Here is a 22,751-nt window from a genome sequence, read left to right on the forward strand (position 1 = left end):
CGACCACGAAGGGCCATATCAGGGCGGTCAGCCATAGGTGCAGTACAGTGTATCAGACTGTAGATTTTCATTTTCTATCTGATCTTTCGTTCGAATAAGAGTCCACATCGCTACCTCTCTGGTTCTGCTTGATGAACGCTGTACTAGTAGATAATGTCACGCTGATTACATGTTTGTACAAGTTTGCTAATGCTAGGCTTTTGACTGTATAGTGTTAGTGTTAACAGTTAAGTGTTGGACTTCTGACCGAAAACCCTGACACTTTGTGACATCTTCAGTCCCAGTGAAAAAATAAATGAGACCCTTTTTGCCTCTAAATTTCAGCCACTATGCCAACACCATCAAGTGTGGTGTGTACATCCTACGCACTCAGAACAAGAGATGTAGTGTGGATGAGCTGCTTCAGATGGCTCAGGCGGGCATGACTCTCTTCAACCCTGATCAGCAGGCTGCTGGTATTGATGTCAGGTCTCAGTGTGCAGGTAGGGATCTGGAGTTGTATAATTGTTTGTTAAGATTTCTTCTCATTAAACTTTTCATTCTTGTTTTATTGTGTGTGTCACTGTGTGGTTTGTTTTGTCTCCTTTTTTTCCTCTTCTCTTTTTCTTTTCTTTCATCTTGAAATATATATATTTCCATTTCTTTATTCTTTTTAATTTTATAAGTATCGTGCATGGTTCGCATTTGCTTCTTTTTTTATGTGAGTCAGTGTGTGTGTGGATTATTTAAAATATAAAATATTTGCCAAACTGATAGATTACAATTACATACGTATGTATTTGTACAGTTTTGTCAAGATCAATAGGAGATTATATTTCTTTTTGTTCATTGTTTTATCATTTTATTGCATGTGTTATTTAACTTATAAATTACTGGTACTACTACTCGGTACCTTGAATACTTCTCAGTTCTGAAGATACTCTTATTCAAATTGCTGTTTAGGTAGGCCTTCACATGAATTTCATGCTGCTTCTTTGAGTTTGAATTCTTACACTCTTCAGGGACCAACGTCTCTATTTCTGTAAACTTGGACAAAACATCGCTGTGCTTTGTTCCTGATGCCTTGCTGTACATTACGCAGTATGCCATCAGTTTCAACATCTCAGAGCGCCCACCCTTTGCTCCTAACCCATGCACGTGAGTTGTTTGTTTTTCTTGGTGGTGTGTTTTTCTTGGTGGTGTTTTTGTGTACTGTGGGTAGTGTTTTCTTGAGCAATCAGTTGTCATTAACAATAACAAAACATTTGGTTGGGTTAGGAACCAGAAGTTGATAAAGCACTTGATTTGGTATTTTGCATCTTTTTTGTGTTTCGAGTTGAAACCTTTTTAGATGCAAACTCAAAGAAGCAGCATGTGTGTGTGTGTGTTTTGTTTACACATTGACAATTTCTTAAGTGCGGTGGAAATGATAGATCAATTCCAATCCCATTAGGGTAAGCATACTTTATTGTACAAGTGCAGTTCTAAGCAAATGGTTCAAATATTCACATGCTGGGATGTGTCGTTGCAACATAATTTATGTCTGCAAGATGACAGAGGTTTCTTACCTGCATCATGCTTTATAACACAGATTGTCATACTCAAGGCTGCTTTTTTTTCAGCCCCGCCATACAAGGAGCAGTTCAGGTCAACTCAGTGCTGAAATCTCTCGGACTGAAGTGTGACTTCCAGAACTTGACTACGGCCTTGTCTAAGCTGGACTACTCCAAAATGCCAGATCTTCAGCAGGCAGTGACTAGGTGTACAGGTGCGTTCATTTCAACCCACTTTGTAGGACCAAAAAACCTGGTCTTAAAGAAAGTCAGGTCTTTAATGGGAGCTAGGTTTAAAACAAAGGTAAATTTGCTAAACATTGTAAACAAAATCTGAAGGGACTGAGAAGAGGAAGTCTTTGTGCTTTGGTCTTGAATTAAGAGGGACATTGCGCTTTACTGGAATCAAAAACTCAGTGTTAAAGCCTAGTATTATTTTTCCAAGTTTTTCAACAAAAATGTACCATTTATTTTATGAAGCTAATAACTCAGTAATATTCAAAGGGCTATGTGATAGCTGAGGTATGCTGTAGCTACTGTCCTTTCTTTTCCTGTCTGTGTATAAGTATGCAGCCAGATACACAGACAAAGAGAGTAGGGAAAGGAAGAATATTGGATCATCGGGCCACTGTAAAAGAGCGGATGGGCTTAGCATAACGCCATAAGAAATCTTGGAGACGATACACCAAAGACAGAAATAGAAGACAGTCCCAGCTACGTAATTTGTGTTTACTAATCAGTGTTCATGGTCATTATCATTATCATGGTTCCAGACCATTTTCAAGTAAATGACTGCACATATACTATATATTAATCTTAATTAAGGTACAGTGAATGTTCCTTAGTGTAGCTTAGGACAAGTTTTAATTGTAACTGTTGTAAGTGTGAATGAATGCAAATGCGCTAGTACGCTGTCATACAGGAATCAAACACAACTCCAAATGTAAGTTCCCTCCACTGTATTAATCAGTTATGACAGCATACACACAAATACACACAATCATGAACATAAAGGTTAGATACTCAAAAAATCCGGTACTCACAGTTTTGTAGCAAAAACAACTAGAGATGACAATCTCGTACAATTGCGCTATCAAAACTCTCTACTCTTCAATCAGGTAAAGAAATACAACCAGTCCGTGACCTCATAGGCGCACGATATCTATTTTAAGTGTAACGACTCACGGCTCTTGTATAGTCAAAAATCACCGTCTACTCTGTCTACTAAATATTCTGTATCTCTTAAGTAATCAAGTTCTTGTAGACATATTTTAATTCTGGTCCTACACAGAATCACACAGCTTCTATAGCCGTACACTAGGAAATGTATTTACTACTAAATCCTTTTACTGGCGACCTCGGTCTACGCAGTAACTATCGCCCAGTGACCTCTAGGGTCCAACTATACGGACACAAAATAACCGTGCTCTAGCGTCTATAAATCCCGTCGAATCTCCGCTAGGCGAGCCAATAGGTAAGATAATTAGGGCGACTTCTCAGATCCTTGGTGCCGTCATCTGGTCGCTACCTTCCTGTCTGACCGGTTATACGACGCACTGTTAAGTGCTCTACTCGGGCTTCCTTTCTCCCGGTCGATTCCCGTGACAACCCCTCCCTGTCGCTGGACAGTGGTTAAGTGTAACTATACTTTCGTTGCGATGTACAAAGTCAACTCTCTCGGTCAGTGAGTTGAATTCACAGAACGTGCCATACACTTCTCTACGTCACGCTACTATCCCTGGTTAGCGCTCTAAAAGCGTGGAGGCTATCACTATAAACTTTGCCTGTCAATGTTATTCGTGATTTCCTTCACAGTAAGATCTTCTTGATTGCAGTAGAACAGAATGATACATCTCCTCGTCTTATCGATGGAACTTCAGACTTTTGTTTTGTTTCTGGTGTTAACCTGAGTGCCTGTTCCCCTTTTTTCAGAGTACTCAACAAACCTGTCAGACGACAGATGCTTCAATCTCACTAATGGATCGCCTCAGCAGTCTTGCCTTGTCCACATCGGGACATTCTTTAGCCCTGTGAATGTTACAGCAGAAGTAGCATGCAGGTTTGTTATCTTCTTCTTCTTCGTTCATGGGCTGAAACTCCCATGTTCACTCATGTTTTTGCACGAGTGGGTTTTTACGTGTATGACCATTTTTACCCCGCCATTCAGGCAGCCATACACCGCTTTCGGGGGTATCATGCTGGGTATTTTCGTGTTTCTATAACTCACCAAACTCTGACATGAATTACAGGATCTTTTCGGTGCATACTTGTGCTTACGTGTACACACAAAGGCACTAGCAGGTCTGCACATAAGTTAACCTGGGATATCGGAAAAATCTCCACCCTTAACCCACCAGGCGGCCGCGGACGGGATTTGAACTCATGACCTTCCGATTAGGAGGCCGATGTCTTATCCACTAGGCCGCTGCGCCCGTCTGCAGGTTTGTTATAACACTTGCTTCAGTGTTCAATAATTATGCCTTTGCAGTTTATAATGTGGTGGTATGGTGGTATTTTTGTTCTTTTTGGTCGTTTGGATATTTTTGCTTGTACATGTGTAATTTTTGATACAGATGTGTTCATATTTTTCATTGACCCTGTTAAGCCTGTACACTAATGTAAACCAACACAGAAGAAAGAATGTCATTTGCTTTGTTGGTATTGCCATCATGAATTGAAGTGGTTATGTTTATTTATTTTTTTTGGCAAAGAAATTGTTGTTCCTGTAACTGTGGCTGTTTCCTGCTGTCAGAGCTTCATGACTTGCTGTGTTTTCTCCACTTGCATTTCACAATGTCACCAACATGACTTGCACTTAACATTCGTTTGGGCTACATGGTTCAGAGAAGTGACCCTTTATCCATATGGGACAATTACAGCACAACCAGTTTAAATCACCCTGCCATACAGGGAGCCGTAATCCGTCTTCTGTGGAGTCATAATGCATCTTTTTCCCTGTGCAGTGATGCAAGGAAATCATACGAGTGTCTAAACAAGTTCAGCGGCTGCAGTTTGCAGCAGAGCCAGCGATCGTTCATGGACTTTCTGTCTCTTGCTCTAACGTACAAGAAGCTGGGTAATGTGTCCATCGCTGCGGGCATTAACTACAACAATGTTTACCCGGCCCTGGTGTGCGGTTCAGATGGTGCCAGTGGTGGTAAGTATTGGCGTTTAAAGATTTGTCTGTAAATGATGTACTGTTCAATGTGTCATTGTCAGTTTTGATATTCTCCTGGGCTTTTATATGGAGCGAATGTCTCTTTTGAAGTGTAACAGTGATAATGCATGTGCACATACTAGATGCAGACATACACACACACCGTGACACACACACACACATGGGGTCTATTGCATAGGCCAGCAACACTCGTCAGGACTGCAGTTAAACGCGTGAAATGCAGTAATCCAACGAAATTGGGTATTATGGAAAAGATGTCAATTGGCCGACTGTTCTTCTTTGCACGGGTAGTTGCCTGTTCAAAAAAAAAAAGAGGAGACAAGTCCACAAACCAGTGACAATCTGCCAGTGACAGTTTTGGATGAGAGGAATAATTTGCTCTGTGCATGTTGGAGCATTTAAAATGAGCATGCAAGTTTGCCTAAACTGGGACCCTGTCCATGACAACCACCTGTCTATGACGACCACTTTTGGTGAGTCCTTTGAGTGATCGTTATAGACAGGTTTGACTGTATGACCCAGCAACATTGTTGTGGGTCTTTTACGAATGTTGTTCACGACAAAGCAGAACCAAGAAGGACCTATCCTGATGCTGTATGAAACTACTTTTCAATCAACAAAACCAAGGCATCATTTCTAAAGAGCTGGTGAATGTTTATTACAGAGGGGAAAACATGATGCCAAGAACTACTGTAAACGCCTGAAAATCGCAACCAGAAAAACAACTTCTATGGCCATCTCAGCAAATTTGTTGAAGAAAATAAATACATTCAAATATATCTACCCTTGCGACCACCTCTCCAAAGTGACCACCTGCCCATAACGACCACTCATATATATCCCAGACCCGTTTTTCTTCTACATAGTTCACCTTTCCATGGAGACCACTTGTCTGTAACAACCACTTTTGTTCAGTCCCTTGGGTGATTGTTATAGACATGTTCCACTGTACTAGCAACATATTCCCTGCTTGGTGTGTGCAGTTGTGACATCAGTTCCGACATCAGTTGTGACATCAGTTCCGACATCAGTTGTGACATCAGTTCCGACATCAGTTGTGACATCAGTTGTGACATCATTTTTGACATAATTGTTGACATCAATAATGTTTATACTTCTCTTTGCAGGCACGTGTCCGGACTGGTCAGAGGTGCAGCAAGTGATGTCAAACTGTGACTCTTCCATCAAGATGCTGATGTCAGCAGACGGGACTTCTGAGGCTTGCCAGTGAGTGCAGACTGTGACCATCCTTTGGGAATAATCTTTATCAAATGAGGCAGAGCGTTTTGTTTTTTTTAGATATATCGATCTTTTATCCTTTTGGAAAATGTAGGGATATCCCAGTATACAGTAGAATCCCTCTTTGGCTGTGAAACTCTCAAAAAATAAGGTCTTGAATGGGAGGGAGCCTTTGCAATAAGCATTGTAGGCAGGTAGGCATTGTGCTAGAAGAAAATACAGGTCTGAAAGAAAAAAGAGTGAAGATCTATCTTAGGATATTGATGGCTCCAAACAATTTACAAGCACCGTTTCAACATCACATGCACTCATAAATGTATAGCATACCAAATATGCTGGCAAGTGTTGTAACTGGCATGTTCTATGAGAAGGTCTGCAATTCTTGTGATATGGGATGGATAACACACGTAGCTCTGTACTTTAAGTACTAATTGTGTTGAACTTTCTTTCAGTCCTGTGTAGTGGAAACCAGTTTGTGATGATGATGCTGATGATGATGATGATTATTCGTTTTCTTCTTCATATTCTTGTTAATTACTGGCTCTTCTTGTTCTTGGTTTTGTTGTTGTTAATTTCTTCTTCTTTTTTTGTTTTTTTCGGTTTGTTTGTTTTGTTTCGTTGGTTTTTGACTCACATGCGAAGCAAAAGTGAGTCTATGTACTCACCCGAGTCGTCCGTCCGTCCGTCCGGACGTCCGTCCGGAAAACTTTAACGTTGGATATTTCTTGGACACTATTCAGTCTATCAGTACCAAATTTGGCAAGATGGTGTATGATGACAAGGCCCTAAAAAACATACATAGCATCTTGACCTTGCTTCAAGGTCAAGGTCGCAGGGGCCATAAATGTTGCCTAAAAAACAGCTATTTTTCACATTTTTCACATTTTCTCTGAAGTTTTTGAGATTCAATACCTCACCTATATATGATGGCGAGAGGTCCTTCGCCTATCAAGCCCCTGTGACCTGGAATAGATTACCTCTGCCTCTCAGACACACAGATTCTCTCACTACATTCAAGACAAATCTCAAAACACACCTCTTTCAGCGCAAGTGATTTTCCCTCCAGCATCTCCCCACCCACCCCATCCCGCCCCACCTCACCCCCTACCTAGTGCCTAAAATAACGTGTATATATATTTTCTGCGCTTTGTGTCAGCACTGTTTGTGTGTGTGTAAATAGTATTGTTGACACGTTTTTATACAGTAGCCTTATGTGGTTCTTGTGCCTAGGCTGTGTATTGGATTGTCATTGTATGCCTGCATCATTAGTTGTCAGTAATTATTACATGTGCTGATTGTTCTCTTTGCCTGCGCGCGTATAGTATGTTGGTTATGATTGGTCATAGTATGTTTGTTTATGTTTGGTCGTTATCTTTGCCTGTGCGTGTATTGTATGTTTGGTCGTTTTCTTTGCCTGTGCATGTATAGTTTGTTGGTTATGTTTGGTCGGTTTCTTTGCCTGTGCGTGTATAGTATGCTTGGTCGATGTATGTATTGTAAAGCGCTAAGAGTAGACATTTTTCTAGATTAGCGCTATAAAAGTTTGCATTATTATTATTATATATAGGGCAAAGTAAGCCCCATCTTTTGATACCAGTTTGGTTTACCTTGCTTCAAGGTCAAGGTCACAGGAGCTCTTCAAAGTTGGATTGTATACATATTTTGAAGTGACCTTGACCCTGAACTATGGAAGATAACTGTTTCAAACTTAAAAATTATGTGGGGCACATGTTATGCTTTCATCATGAGACACATTTGGTCACATATGATCAAGGTCAAGGTCACTTTGACCTTATGAAATGTGACCAAAATAAGGTAGTGAACCACTAAAAGTGACCATATCTCATGGTAGAAAGAGCCAATAAGCACCATTGTACTTCCTATGTCTTGAATTAACAGCTTTGTGTTGCATGACCTTGGATGACCTTGACCTTGGGTCAAGGTCACATGTATTTTGGTAGGAAAAATGTGTAAAGCATGTGAGTCGTATGGGCTTTGCCCTTCTTGTTTGTGTTGCTTTTCCTTCTCCTCCGCCGTCTTTTCCTTTAGTTGCTAAGACGCTGTAATGATGGATAACCTGTGTCTGTCCCTGCAGCCATTACGCCAGCACCATCAAATGCATGGCCTTCATCCTGCGCACACAGAACATGTCATGCAGCGTGGACGAACTGCTTCGCATGACGCAGACCAACGCTGGCCCTTTCAGTGCTATCAAACAGGCCTCTAGCATTGACGTCACAACACAGTGCTCAGGTGGGGATTGTGTGATGGGGGTGGGGGAAGGGGTTGAGGAGCAGGGGGGGGGGGGGGTATGTGACGGAGAGTGTGGTTGGGGAGAAGTGGGACGAGGGTACGGACTTGGTACAGTTGAACCCCTTTTTCTAGAGCTCCAAAATTCAGACAAAATTATGGCTTAAAAGGGAGGGAGTCTTATTTAAGGTGGTCTTATATAGTGGAAGTCTTGAAAGGAGGTGGGGTGGGGGGGGGTCTAAATTGAAGTTTTATGTTCAGTTGTCAAATTCCAATTTGTGATTTCAATCGAGGTTGGGGTGAAAGGGGAACATGTGATCATCAAGGTAAACCATACAGCATTGTCCTATTGTCACACAGCACTTTTAGCATACAGCATTGTCCTATTGTCACACAGCACTTTTAGCATACAGCATTGTCCTATTGTCACACAGCACTTTTAGCATACAGCATTGTCCTATTGTCACACAGCACTTTTAGCATACAGCATTGTCCTATTGTCACACAGCACTTTTAGCATAATGATCTCAATAGTATTTGTACGAATGTGTGATTAAGTGAATGATTGATTGATTGGTTGATTGATTGACTGTTTCTGTTTTCTTTTCTTGACTGCTTTGTAGAATATTTATAGAAAAAAGATGGCAGAAATCCTCAATTTCTAACAGTGTCAATCCTTTATGTCTGAAAAATGATTAGAAAGCACCACATGGAACACTTGTCTGAACCTTACATGTTCATAGTATGTAGTACATTTTGTCTTATCATGATATGGATTTTGCAGGCACCAACTTCCAGTTCTCTGTGAACCTGGATCGAACTCCACTGTGTTCAAATCCTGATGCACTCTCATACATCGCACACTATGTGGAAATGGACGGCTACGATGACATTGATCTTGGTTACCTTCCAAATCCTTGCACGTGAGTCCCATTATTTCAGTGCAGTGTAATACAGTCAGACCTGCCTTGGCAACCCCCTCTCTTTTACAACTGTCTCCCTGTTACGACCAATCAAAAGGACCCTCTTGGGTGGTCATTGCAGACAGGTTTGACTGTACCATTTGCAGACCTGTTTACCCTTACTATTTTGGAGTAATTTATTACTATTTTTTGTAGGATTTTGGGAAAAAATACTCCATTTGAGTCCGGATTACGATTGTAAAATGTGCTTCAACTTAGGTTTATGTTGCTAATGTTGGCATTTGTAACTCCTGGGATTACTATTTAGTCATCAGATTACTATTTTTGGCTTGACCATTACTCTTGTCAAGTTTTTGGGGTAAACAGGTCTGCAATTGTTGCACAAAATGATGTGAATTTGTTTAAGCTTGGTTAATTTCTGCGAGTGCTAGATTGTCTGCATGCTTTCGCTTTTCTTTCTTTCATTTTTTCTTCTGTCTTTGCTGTTATTTATCTCTCTCCCGTTTTATCTCTCTTTTACTTTGCCTTACTTTATCGCTTTCTCTTTTTCTTTCTTTCTTGCCACTATTGACTTAAAAAGTTTGGACATTCCAGAGTGGTTTGCTTCCCCAATGTTTCAATTATTGATGACATATATTTTCATGTATACTGGAACTACCATTTCAACGGCCCTCAAAATATGAGAAAATCATGTTTCAAACGGGAGGTTGTCTTATAAGATAGAGGCAATTGAACAGAAAGAAACTGAAGAAAACGTAGGGTCTCAAAATGGGGTAGATCTGGAAACAGGCCTGAAAGTGCCGAGTATTTTACTCGCCATGTAACTGGCGAGTAGAAATGTTCATGTACTCGCCAAATGCGAGTAAGTTTGCTGAAACTAATTGTTGGTTTGGCTGGTAAAGTTTGCTCTCTGGCTAGTAAATTTTCAGAATCACTAGCCAAAGGCGAGTACACCATTTGTTGGACTTCCAGGGCTGGGAAACAGGAGGCCTTGAAAGGGAGGTTCCACTGTGCTTGAACTCTTGCCGTCTTGGTGAAGCTGAGTAAACTGAATTGTATTTCAGCCCGGCCTTCCTGAAAGCAGCTCAAGTGAACGGTGTGCTGAAGTCTATGGGACTGAAGTGTGACTTCCAGAGCTTGACCACAAACCTGTCTCGTCTGGACTACTCCAGAATGCCGGAATTCCAGGAAGCAGTTGCCAGGTGTACAGGTGTGTTGACCGTTTCTTGACTGTTTTAGATTGATCTGTTTGTTGTGCTGCCAACGCATCCTCTCATCTTTGGTTTTGTTTCCAAATTTAACTCTGTTATGTTCTCCTGACAGCAGTAGTGTTGACTTTAACAGGAACATTGTGTCCTTTTACTGTGTTTTATGTTACAAACTGTGGAAAATAGAATGTCAACCGGGCAGGCCAGTCCCACTGGTTGTTGCATCCGACAGTTTCACATATCAAAATATCATCTTTTGTCATCATTTTCACGAGTTTTCATTCACAAACACCTGGGAAATAAATATCATGTTCCCTGCAATGCAATAAATCCCCGGTTACCATAGTTGCAGGAAGCAGGTTATACATGTATAATCAAAAGCAAACCCAATAGAAACGCTCGGGGATTCTTCGGCTCTTTTCATTGGCGTTTCCCCAGACCTAGACAGACGACACTGCTTTGCAAAGTTCCAAAAACGAACTGGCAAACTGGCACAAGTAAACAACAAGTCGCGTAAGGCGAAAATACAACATTTAGTCAAGTAGCTGTCGAACTCACAGAATGAAACTGAACGCAATGCAACGCAGCAAGACCGAAAACTCGTAGCATGCATCGTCAGTCCACCGCGCACGGCAAAGGCAGTGAAATTGACAAGAAGAGCGGGGTAGTACTTGCGCTGAGAAGGATAGCACGCTTTTCTGTACCTCTCTTCGTTTTAACTTTCTGAGCGTGTTTTTAATCCAAACATATCATATAGTTGTTTTTGGAATCAGGAACCGACAAGGAATAAGATGAAAGTGTTTTTAAATTGATTTGGACAATTTAATTTTGATAATAATTTTTATATTTTTAATTTTCAGAGCTTGTTTTTAATCCAAATATAACATATTTATATATTTTTGGAATCAGAAAATGATAAAGAATAAGATGTACGTAAATTTGGATCGTTTTATAAAAAAAAATTTTTTTTTACAATTTTCAGATTTTTAATGACCAAACTCACTCATTAGTTTTTAAGCCACCAAGCTGAAATGCAATACCAAACCCCGGCCTTCGTCGAAGATTACTTGACCAAAATTTCAACCAATTTGGTTGAAAAATGAGAGCGTGACAGTGCCGCCTCAACTTTCACGAAAAGCCGGATATGACGTCATCAAAGACATTTATTGAAAAAATGAAAAAAACGTATGGGGATTTCATACCCAGGAACTCTCATGTCAAATTTCATAAAGATCGGTCCAGTAGTTTAGTCTGAATCGCTCTACACACACACACAGACAGACAGACAGACAGACACACACACACACATACACCACGACCCTCGTCTCGATTCCCCCCTCTACGTTAAAATATTTAGTCAAAACTTGACTAAATATAAAAAACAAAACTACTTCATGAAAGGTCATAAATTCATCACAAACAAATGAAACCTAGCGATATGTTTTGTCTTCTTACAAAGTCATGGAGTGCGTGTATCTGTGTTTTGACAGACGTTCGGAGAAACACGAACATCAAGTTCAAGTCAAACCAATTGACCCCTGACACACAAATTTTGACCCATGCACAAGACGTTGTATCGCTAAACGAGGCGCAAATAAGAAATAATAATAAAAGCAAAGAACATAGCAACAAGATATGCAAACATCTAACAAAGCCGAGCAAGCAGAATGACAGGTCTAATGAAAAACAAAGAGGCAATGAGTCAGAAACAAGATCGCGATTCTTTCCTTCGCTGCACGACATAATTCTTCTGTCACCTTTGACCCAACGTAGCTTCCACATTCAATCACTAAGCTTAATATTTACAACTGAAAACCGAGGGGGTGGAATCCTGAGAGGAGCAAACAGAACTGTGCATCCTCAAACCTGACATACTTATCCCAACATTTTATGAAATCAAAACACAGAAAGTTGCTTTCACACGCCAGCTTTGATTGCAGCAACGTGCTGGCGCACCAAAACATGTATTTTCAAAACGGAACTTGTGTTTCAAAGCATGGCTCCTTGTGTTGATTTGGCACTTATTTTCTCACAACCAAAATGATGACAAAAACGATGTTTGGTGGTTTGTTGTCAGACCAGCTTTTTTTGTCGGTCCTCGTGGGGGGCACATCGACTTTTTTGTTTCATATTTATTGACCGCGGCCTTAAATATGAAACAAAAGACGATATGCTCCCCCTCGGACCGACAAAAAAGCTGGTCTGTCAACAACCCATCAAACACCATATATTATTCTGTGGTTTTAACTTTTTAGTCTAGTATGTGTACAATACATAATTTGTGTTTTTGGTAATATCTAAAATGATGTGAGGTTTCTTCTTTTTTTGTGTGCTCTGCTGTAAAAGCATTATGTTAAGAATTTCAGGTCTGTTCATCGTACATTTTGGGGAATGGTTGATGTCTTGGTCTCTTTTTTCATCAGTCCCTTCCCTCTTTCTTATTTTGCGTCTCTGTTTGCAACAGTGGAATCATGGATAGCACTAGTATGCAGTGTACCTGGAAACTGCCCTTTTCTCTTTTCAGAGTATACCACTAATTTGGAGAAGGGAGACAGATGTTACAACCTCACCGAAGGATCTCCTCAGCAGCAGTGTTTGCTGTTGTTTGGTACTTTCTACAACGTTGTCAATGTGTCTCGAGAACAAGCATGCAGGTTTGCATTTCGTTTGTTGTTGTTTTCTCCTTTTGCACCACGGTAATACCTTCATACACCGTCAGACCGCCGAATGATTTTTATCTTTAAGTGCATGTCTGTCAGTCCATTTTTCTTTGTGTGTGTGTAATATGTGTGGCTCCTGCTGTATTTAGTTGCTTTCTCTGAATATGACTGTGTTTGATGCATTCATGTTCATCAGATATTTTTGTTTTTCAGATTGACTGTGTGTGTGTGTGTGTGCGCATGTGTGTGTGTCTGTGTCTGTGTCTGTGTCTGTCTGTTAATGCATGCATGTGTGTGTCTGTTAATGTATGCGTGAGTGTGTGTGCACATGTGTGTGTGTGCGCGCGCATGTTTGTGTTCTTGTATTTTTGTGTGTCTGTATGTCTGTCGACGTCTGTTAGTGTATATCTGCATGTACATGTACTTTCACAACCAATTTTTGCACCAGCACACAAGGACATGCTGCAACCTCTGTCTGTTTTTTCTATCTGTCTTGTCTGTTTCTATATACATGTACATAAACGCTCGCACTACCTGTCATCAAACAGAGACGCAAAAGCAGTCTACGAGTGCCTGAGTCAGTTCAGCGGCTGCAGTGTGGCGGATAGTCGACAGTCCTTCTTGCATAGTCTCTCCTTCTTTGTGACCGCTCGCTTTCTTGGGAACTGGACAATGATGCCGACTGCCAACTTGAACAACATGTACAGTGCCCTCAACTGTGTACAAGGGTGCCCATCAAACTTGTCCGACGTCTGGAGCATCGTTCAAGGCCCCTGCTCCAAATCATTGGAGGCCATTGCACCTGCTGGAAACATCAACGACACCTGCTCGTGAGTGTGTGTGAGACTGAGTTGGGAGTTCAGTGAGTGAGGATGCATTTTGCTTTTACACCCCTCCTACAACCTAGGTAAAAGAATCAGTTCTTGAGGGGAGGGATTGTTAAAATGGAGGTACATTTGTAGACATTATTTAACGGTAAATCTGGACAACTTTGGTGTTCTAAGACTTCTTTTTCTTCTTGTCGTTCGCTGTTAGATCGTCAGTCCGGACTGCAGGGCGAAACGTGCTGTCCTCTCCAAGTCCTCTCTGGGGCCGTATAGCTTCTTTTCTAGCGCTGTCTCCTCTGGCCAGGTGGTGTCCCTTGGTGTTCTAAGACAATTTTAATTTTACATGTATCCCCAAAGATGGAGTTCAGCTGCCTATAATAGATAGTAGATGTTTACCTAATTTGTGTTCAATGTTTCAGCCGCTATGTGGACACGCTGACGTGTGCTGTGTACATCCTGCGAGCCAACAAGTACCAATGTACCATGCAGCAGCTGCGGCAGATGTCAGGGGAAGAGAAATCACCTTTCTATCAACTCAACGTTCATGACAACTTTAGCCTCTGTGCTGCCTCAGGTAAACATGAAAAAAAAATGGGCTGAACACAGCAAAGCATTTAGCCATTTGCCTAGATTTGAATTGGATACAGTGGTACCTGTGATGTGAGGCCCTCTGGACGATAGGCCACCTCCCAATAAAGGACAAGTAACTTCTGTTATCCCTTTGTCCGTCTATCTTAACCAAGCATACCTGTCATAAAAGGCCACCTGCAATGTGGGGACATTTTGACTGGTTCCATTGGTGTCCTTTCATTGCAAATACCACTGTTTTATGACAGTTTAGATTTATTATATGACTAAGTGCCAAAAGGTGCGCACGAAAAGCGGACAAAGGGGCTAAAAAATAAAAGTTGACAAACACGACTGATATTGTGATTTTTGTTAAGACAACAGATGCTGGAACCCAATTACGAAAAGAAAAGATAAATTTACCCAAATGATTTTACAAATAACGATAATTTTGTTCGTTATATCATTCAAAACGGCACTGAGTCATAGCATTAAGGTTATCTCGCACGTTTTTAAAGCTAGGGCTTTGAAACTTGGCACACAACCAAAGTATAATGACCTCCAGGTATGGTGCACATCACATTAAACAACATTGAATTTCAAGGTCACAGCGAGGTTAAATTTCCTTTGCAAACTGGAAAATTGTCGTTGTCACGTCTTACATGTTTTAATACTAGATCAGTTAGACTTTACATACTTCACATACTTTCAGCATTTTTATAAAACCTCATTAAAAGTGACCTGCTGGTTAATCTTTGTCAAAGTTCAAGGTCACAGCGGGGTCACATCTGGTCCAAATGTGGAATATTTTCAATTTATTCAGCGCGTTTATAGCACGAGCTTTGAAAATACACACAGTTCTAGTGTATAATGTTCACACACGATTAAAGTCTGGTTGAAAAAGTCAAGGCCACAGCAGGGTCGCGTTGAGGTCAAACATATACATTTTTCAATGAGGTTTTCTCATATGTTTTTGAAGCTAGGGCCTTGAAACTTGGCACACTACGCAAGTTAAATTAAACCTCATCAAATTCCAAGGTCACAGTAAGGTTAAAGATCCTTTACGGATATTTTCTAAAAAAGGTGACCGCCTGGTTAATGTTTGTCAAATTTCAAGGTCACAGCAGTGCCATCTGGCTTAAACTTTGAAAAATTGTCAATTTCTTCAACTAGTTTTATAGTGTTTGAAGTCATTCACACATAATGAAAGTCTGGTTGATAAAATCAAACGTCAAGGTCGCAGCGGGGTCGCATTGAAGTCAGACACATACAATTGTCATTTTCACGAACGCCTTTTAACCCCTTCCCTGCCCTGCCACGAACGGCGTTCGAGGTGTTTTTTGGCATCCTGTCTGCCCCGCCACGAACGTCGTTCGAGGTGTACGCATCAGAGTCCTGTATCCACCCAAGAAGGGGGGTAACTGCAAAAACTGTTGGCAGAGCAGTTAGACATCTTGAACCAACGGTTCCTTCCCTTTGACCGTTATGAATAGCAAATATTGATGTTTGGGAGAATTTTGAAACTTCGGGAGTTATCTGTGTTAAGTCGTCAACAAAGATGTCGGATGGTGGACGGCGTGGGGGTACCACGAGGTCTGTTTTCAAGCGCTATTCAGCACTTGAAGTGCTTCAAGAGTGCCTAAATGACCAAGACAGTGATGATGAAGACCTTAGAGATGGAAGTGACAGCGAATCAGACGAGGAAGAAACTGATTTCAACCAGCACCACCCTCTTTTGTCCGAGGTAGGCATTGATGATGACAATGATATCAGCTACGAACCAAGTGTATCTGCCACTGACAGTGATCAGTCGGAGACTGATGGCAGTGATGCCGAAGCAGAACCAATGCCTGGCCCATCAACTTCATGTCCTGTGGTCAGAGGTCGCGGCAGGGGTCGAGGAAGCAGTGTGGGAAGAGGACAACGAGGGAGAGGTAATGCGAGGGGGCGTGGCCGCGGCCGTGCCCGACAAATTCCAAGACAACGTCAGGAAGATAAGATAAGAAATTGGACAGATGCTGATGCAACTGCGCCAAACCAAGACATCCAATTTCAAGGCAATCCAGGCATGCAGTGCAATGTTGACAATTTTGAACCAGTAGACTGGATGCAGCTGTTTTTTGATGACGACCTCATCAACCACCTTGTCTTCCAAACAAACCTTTATGCTGACCAGTACCTTGAGAGCAGCCTTGTGCTTTCCTCAGTGTTTTGTGGATTATCACACAAAATTCATATACTGGAAGTAGTGTGTGGACTTTGCCTGCTCTGTGGATTGTGACTTTGTTGCTTCTGAGTCTCAGCTGTGGAGTATGACGTGCGATTCCGGACTTACCTTACCATGAACAGCTAACCCTTATAACTTTGGATGCTTATAGCAGTGAAGTTGATTACCAAGAAGTTTTGTGAGTACCTGATGTTTTTCCCTTTGTTACACCAGTTTTTTGTTGTGTTTTGTCATGCATTTTTGTGATCAAGTGTGTTGTTATGTTCCGAAAATGCTTGATCACGGGGAAAAAAAAAAGAATAAATAATTACTTAAAAATTTCTGTCCTGCCAAATGAAACTAATTTCACTTGTAATTGGGGCCAGGGATGTTAGAAAAAAACATGCCAAATATCTAAGAGATATCTCTTCAAATGCCTGAATTATTCACGTTTTAGTGAACACACCCTCAAAAGTCAAATTTTGCTCCGGCACACAGGAATACAAATGCGCTTTTTCACGCTGGCAGGGAAGGGGTTAAGCAACACCTTTGAAACTTCACACATTCCAAAGTTTTGATGTTGTTTGGTTATAATCAAAGTGTGGTCAATTTCCATGATTGAGAGCATTCAGAGGGGTCAAGTTGAGGTCACACAAAAAGTGATAATCTTTATAAGACTCACGTTTGCTGCTATTGCTCACTTGACATTGGTGAAAGTGCTTATTTTATAATTGTTGATCTTGATGTTTTGACCAATTAATATTACCAGGATCAACCATACCAGATTTCAAAGTCCAGAAGTTGTCAAACCTCAAACCTGTTGGAAGTTTCAAAGATTTAAGCATCAACAAATTTCTATTTGATTTGACCTTAAATAACAGATTTGACCTTAAATCTTAAAACAGATCAACCAGACTTTGGTTTTATATAAATTGAAGTTCAATACAATTTCCTTTTTTTTTTACCCACACGAGACCCTGCTATGACCTTCACATTTCTCAAGGATCAACCTTGAATTCTCCATGTTGAACAATCATTAAGCAAAAGCGTTGTTTGAAGTTTGAAGGTTCTAGCTTCAAAAATCTCTGAAAAAATATGTTTCATCCGTTTTCTGAACCACATGTGACCCAGCCGTGACCTTGAAATCTGACAAGGGTCAACAAGACTTTTACCATGCATGGGGGCGATTAAACCCCAAATGTGTGTGAAGTTTCAAGGTTTCAACTTAAAAAACGTCTGAGAAAAATATACATTTTCCTTTTTGACTCACATGCGAAGCAAAAGTGAGTCTATGTACTCACCCGAGTCGTCCGTCCGTCCGTCCGGACGTCCGGACGTCCGTCCGTCCGTCCGGAAAACTTTAACGTTGGATATTTCTTGGACACTATTCAGTCTATCAGTACCAAATTTGGCAAGATGGTGTATGATGACAAGGCCCCAAAAAACATACATAGCATCTTGACCTTGCTTCAAGGTCAAGGTCGCAGGGGCCATAAATGTTGCCTAAAAAACAGATATTTTTCACATTTTTCCCATTTTCTCTGAAGTTTTTGAGATTCAATACCTCACCTATATATGATATATAGGGCAAAGTAAGCCCCATCTTTTGATACCAGTTTGGTTTACCTTGCTTCAAGGTCAAGGTCACAGGAGCTCTTCAAAGTTGGATTGTATACATATTTTGAAGTGACCTTGACCCTGAACTATGGAAGATAACTGTTTCAAACATAAAAATTATGTGGGGCACATGTTATGCTTTCATCATGAGACACATTTGGTCACATATGATCAAGGTCAAGGTCACTTTGACCCTTATGAAATGTGACCAAAATAAGGTAGTGAACTACTAAAAGTGACCATATCTCATGGTAGAAAGAGCCAATAAGCACCATTGTACTTCCTATGTCTTGAATTAACAGCTTTGTGTTGCATGACCTTGGATGACCTTGACCTTGGGTCAAGGTCACATGTATTTTGGTAGGAAAAATGTGTAAAGCAGTTCTTAGTGTATGATGTCATTGCTAGGTTTAGTTAAGGTCAAGGTCAAGCATGTGAGTCGTATGGGCTTTGCCCTTCTTGTTGACTCACATGCGAAGCAAAAGTGAGTCTATGTACTCACCCGAGTCGTCCGTCCGTCCGGACGTCCGTCCGGAAAACTTTAACGTTGGATATTTCTTGGACGCTATTCAGTCTATCAGTACCAAATTTGGCAAGATGGTGTATGATGACAAGGCCCCCAAAAACATACATAGCATCTTGACCTTGCTTCAAGGTCAAGGTCGCAGGGGCCATAAATGTTGCCTAAAAAACAGCTATTTTTCACATTTTTCCCATTTTCTCTGAAGTTTTTGAGATTCAATACCTCACCTATATATGATATATAGGGCAAAGTAAGCCCCATCTTTTGATACCAGTTTGGTTTACCTTGCTTCAAGGTCAAGGTCACAGGAGCTCTTCAAAGTTGGATTGTATACATATTTTGAAGTGACCTTGACCCTGAACTATGGAAGATAACTGTTTCAAACTTAAAAATTATGTGGGGCACATGTTATGCTTTCATCATGAGACACATTTGGTCACATATGATCAAGGTCAAGGTCACTTTGACCCTTATGAAATGTGACCAAAATAAGGTAGTGAACCACTAAAAGTGACCATATCTCATGGTAGAAAGAGCCAATAAGCACCATTGTACTTCCTATGTCTTGAATTAACAGCTTTGTGTTGCATGACCTTGGATGACCTTGACCTTGGGTCAAGGTCACATGTATTTTGGTAGGAAAAATGTGTAAAGCAGTTCTTAGTGTATGATGTCATTGCTATGTAAGCATGTGAGTCGTATGGGCTTTGCCCTTCTTGTTGGACAATGTGTTGCACGCAAGACAACAGGACAAACGCTCGTGTTATCATTTTTGAGTCACTTGAGAAAAAGTGACTCTATGTAATCGGTCAGTGTTAGTCTGTCCGGCCGGCCGGCCGGCCGGCCGTCCGTAGACACCACCTTAACGTTGGACTTTTCTCGAAAACTATCAAAGCGATCGGGCTCATATTTTGTTTAGTCGTGACCTCCAATGACCTCTACACTTTAACGATGGTTTCGTTGACCTTTGACCTTTTTCAAGGTCACAGGTCAGCGTCAAAGGAAAAATTAGACATTTTATATCTTTTCTCGGAAACTATCAAAGCGATCGGGCTCATATTTTGTTTAGTCGTGACCTCCAATGACCTCTACACTTTAACGATGGTTTCGTTGACCTTTGACCTTTTTCAAGGTCACAGGTCAGCGTCAAAGGAAAAATTAGACATTTTATATCTTTTCTCGGAAACTATCAAAGCGATCGGGCTCATATTTTGTTTAGTCGTGACCTCCAATGACCTCTACACTTTAACGATGGTTTCGTTGACCTTTGACCTTTTTCAAGGTCACAGGTCAGCGTCAAAGGAAAAATTAGACATTTTATATCTTTGACAAAGTTCATCGGATGTGATTGAAACTTTGTAGGATTATTCTTTACATCAAAGTATTTACATCTGTAGCCTTTTACGAACGTTATCAGAAAAACAAGGGAGATAACTAGCCTTTTCTGTTCGGCAACACACAACTTAACGTTGGGCTTTTCTCGGAAACTATAAAAGTGACCGGGCTCAAATTTTATGTGAACGTGACTCATTGTGTTGTGAATAGCAATTTCTTCCTGTCCATCTGATGCCTCATATAATATTCAGAACTGCGAAAGTGACTCGATCGAGCGTCTGCTCTTCTTGTTTTACTTTAAGGTCGACTTGCGTGCCCGCTCTTTCGCTAATCTCAATTAAAATTCATCTTGGAAGTTCGGTTTTATTACGCTTTTAATTAAGAAGATTAAACTAAGACAACAAATAGTTAGTTTTACCCATTAAACTCGATAAGGTAGTGACATTTTATGTTGAACGCAAGATGGTGTCGCACGCAAGATCTGAAAAGATGTTGACGACATAATTTCAACACTTGATAGCGCATTCGTGGTTCGTGATTTCTTCACAAATTTTGAACACAGAATGTGTCACGTGGTTCCGTAGATGAAGTAGATCTTTGTACATGTAAATTTTGTTTTTAAAAGAAAATAACCGTTAATTACCGAACATTTTGTCGCACGCAAGATATGACGAAATTTTCAAATCGTTTTCAAAAATGCTGTTCAAAAGTTCTGCAGTCTTTGCTGGATTACTTGAAAGACAGCAGTTTGATACACCGTTATCGCTTGACGTGTCGACATCAATTCCAGAGTTTTTGAAAAAGAAATTTAGTAAATATCTGCGATTGAAAAATGTATGCCGTGATGACGACACATCTTGCGTGCGACACCTTAAAATTCGGTTATCGAAAAAAAAAATTCTCTCGAGATTTAGATTTGACGTTTGAACTCGTCTGTAAAGCGATGTTTCAGGCATTCAATCAAACTAAATACAATTCATTTGTGCTTCTTGTTATTTTTCTGTGGCATATTCAAAACACGAGGTATCACGATGTCCGTTTTTAGATGGCCGGTTTTGGCGTTATTTTTGACTTTAAACAAAGATAACTTCAAAACCGTTCAAGTCAGACACACGAAATTATGTCCACTATCTCTTCGCACATTTATCCACACACACACCAATTTTCAGCAGACACACGTTTTTAGAAACATTTTTATTGTAAAACAAAGTCGTCTTCTGTTCTGTGAGCACCTTTTGGCACTTAGTCATATGTTGTTAATCAAGCCAGTAGTATAATTATGTTTCAACTAGTTGAGTTGGACAGGTGCTATTACAGTTTTAACTCATACCATTTATCAAACCAGTCATAAAATCAATTTTTTTTCTTATCAGGTGTTGAGCTGAAGTTCTCTGTGGACCTGGACAGCACACCACTATGCAAGGTGCCTGACGCCATCATGTACGTTGTTCAGTACTGGTGTGATCACGTTGATGAAGAGAACAATGGTACGGAGCGTCGTCTTACCACTGAGCGACCTGAGTCAGTGTCGGACGCAAGTTGGAACATGACACGCGCTGATGACAGAAACCCCATGATGGGTGTGCCTCCAAACCCCTGCACGTGAGTCATAAAAAAAATGTGACAGATTTATGCAACTGCACGTGGCATTTTATCAGACCGTGATTTAGCCCACAAGGGGGGATGGAGAGGGTTGGGGGTGCTTGAGAAGGTGCCCTAGGTAAGAACCAAGTAGGTTTTGGGATTGGTTGAAATCTTAACATAATCTAAGTTTCAACCTATCCATCCCTGCGCTTAGTTTCCATCCAGTTGGGAACTTTGTCATGCACATCATCCCAAGGCATTGCTGTTGAACCCCACCTGAGCCTAGGCAACCCCAGGACCACAGCCAATTTTCCAGCATTCTTTTCCTCAGCAGTTCTCCAGCCTGGATGTGCCATCCCAACATTTCAACCTTCAACACACACACAAAAATGTGAACATGCATAAAGCAAGCAGCCACACACATGCATATAAATTCTGTGGTTTTTTTCCGGCTGTCACTGCTTAGCAAGAATGATTTAGCAGCTGATCTTCTCATCTTAATATGTGTCACAAAAGCACTTTTGGCAAGAATGTTGTCTTTAGAATTGTAAAAATACTGAAACCAATTATGTTTTTTGAAAATCTCTTGTCTTTATAAGGTTTAACATTTTTGTAAAACTAATGTAAATGATTTTGCTTTTTAGGAATGCTCTGAAGAAAACACGATGCTACACGTCTCAGCTGAAGTCTGTGGGTGTTGATTGCCCGGTGGAAGAAACAGCCCCAGCCTTGGCCTCCTCTCAGATCCTCAGAGAATCGGACTCGAAGTTTGCGGCGGAATTCAGACAGTGCACAGGTGAGAAATTGTTGTAGAACATTTTATTCACAGACCAAGAAGACCCTAAAGTTTTCATGCTTTATTGATGATTTTTGTGTGAGTATTATAGACTTATCTATTTCTATTGTGCTTGTTATAATATTTTCTGTCTGTTTACAAGGTGTGGAACTTATTTATTTGTGCATGTTCTTGCATGATCTAAGTTAGTTTTTTTAATCAGTCTTCAGCATATGCATTTTCCTCATTCATGTACGTGCATTGTACAAGTTGCAGTTAGCTTATTGGTTGTTCTTTAACTGTTTAATAGTTTTGTTCCTTCTTTGA

At 40.7% G+C, this 22,751-nt stretch overlaps 1 protein-coding gene across 1 annotated transcript in view; it reads left to right on the plus strand.

Annotated features, from left to right (window-relative positions):
* Window positions 1-22,751, plus strand: part of LOC138983054 (uncharacterized) — a gene marked incomplete at its 5' end in the record, with an annotated part of 181,271 nt that overhangs the window by 29,345 nt on the left and 129,175 nt on the right. Inside the window, 14 exon segments of the mRNA XM_070356456.1 lie at window positions 325-482; window positions 1,002-1,137; window positions 1,602-1,747; window positions 3,465-3,591; window positions 4,496-4,689; window positions 5,838-5,937; window positions 8,045-8,202; window positions 8,984-9,122; window positions 10,187-10,332; window positions 12,855-12,984; window positions 13,539-13,820; window positions 14,237-14,391; window positions 21,439-21,667; window positions 22,294-22,445. Of these exon segments, the coding sequence (XP_070212557.1) occupies window positions 325-482; window positions 1,002-1,137; window positions 1,602-1,747; window positions 3,465-3,591; window positions 4,496-4,689; window positions 5,838-5,937; window positions 8,045-8,202; window positions 8,984-9,122; window positions 10,187-10,332; window positions 12,855-12,984; window positions 13,539-13,820; window positions 14,237-14,391; window positions 21,439-21,667; window positions 22,294-22,445 (2,252 nt within the window).

Source organism: Littorina saxatilis, linkage group LG12 (genome assembly GCF_037325665.1).
Source record: "Littorina saxatilis isolate snail1 linkage group LG12, US_GU_Lsax_2.0, whole genome shotgun sequence".
NCBI lineage: Eukaryota > Metazoa > Mollusca > Gastropoda > Littorinimorpha > Littorinidae > Littorina > Littorina saxatilis.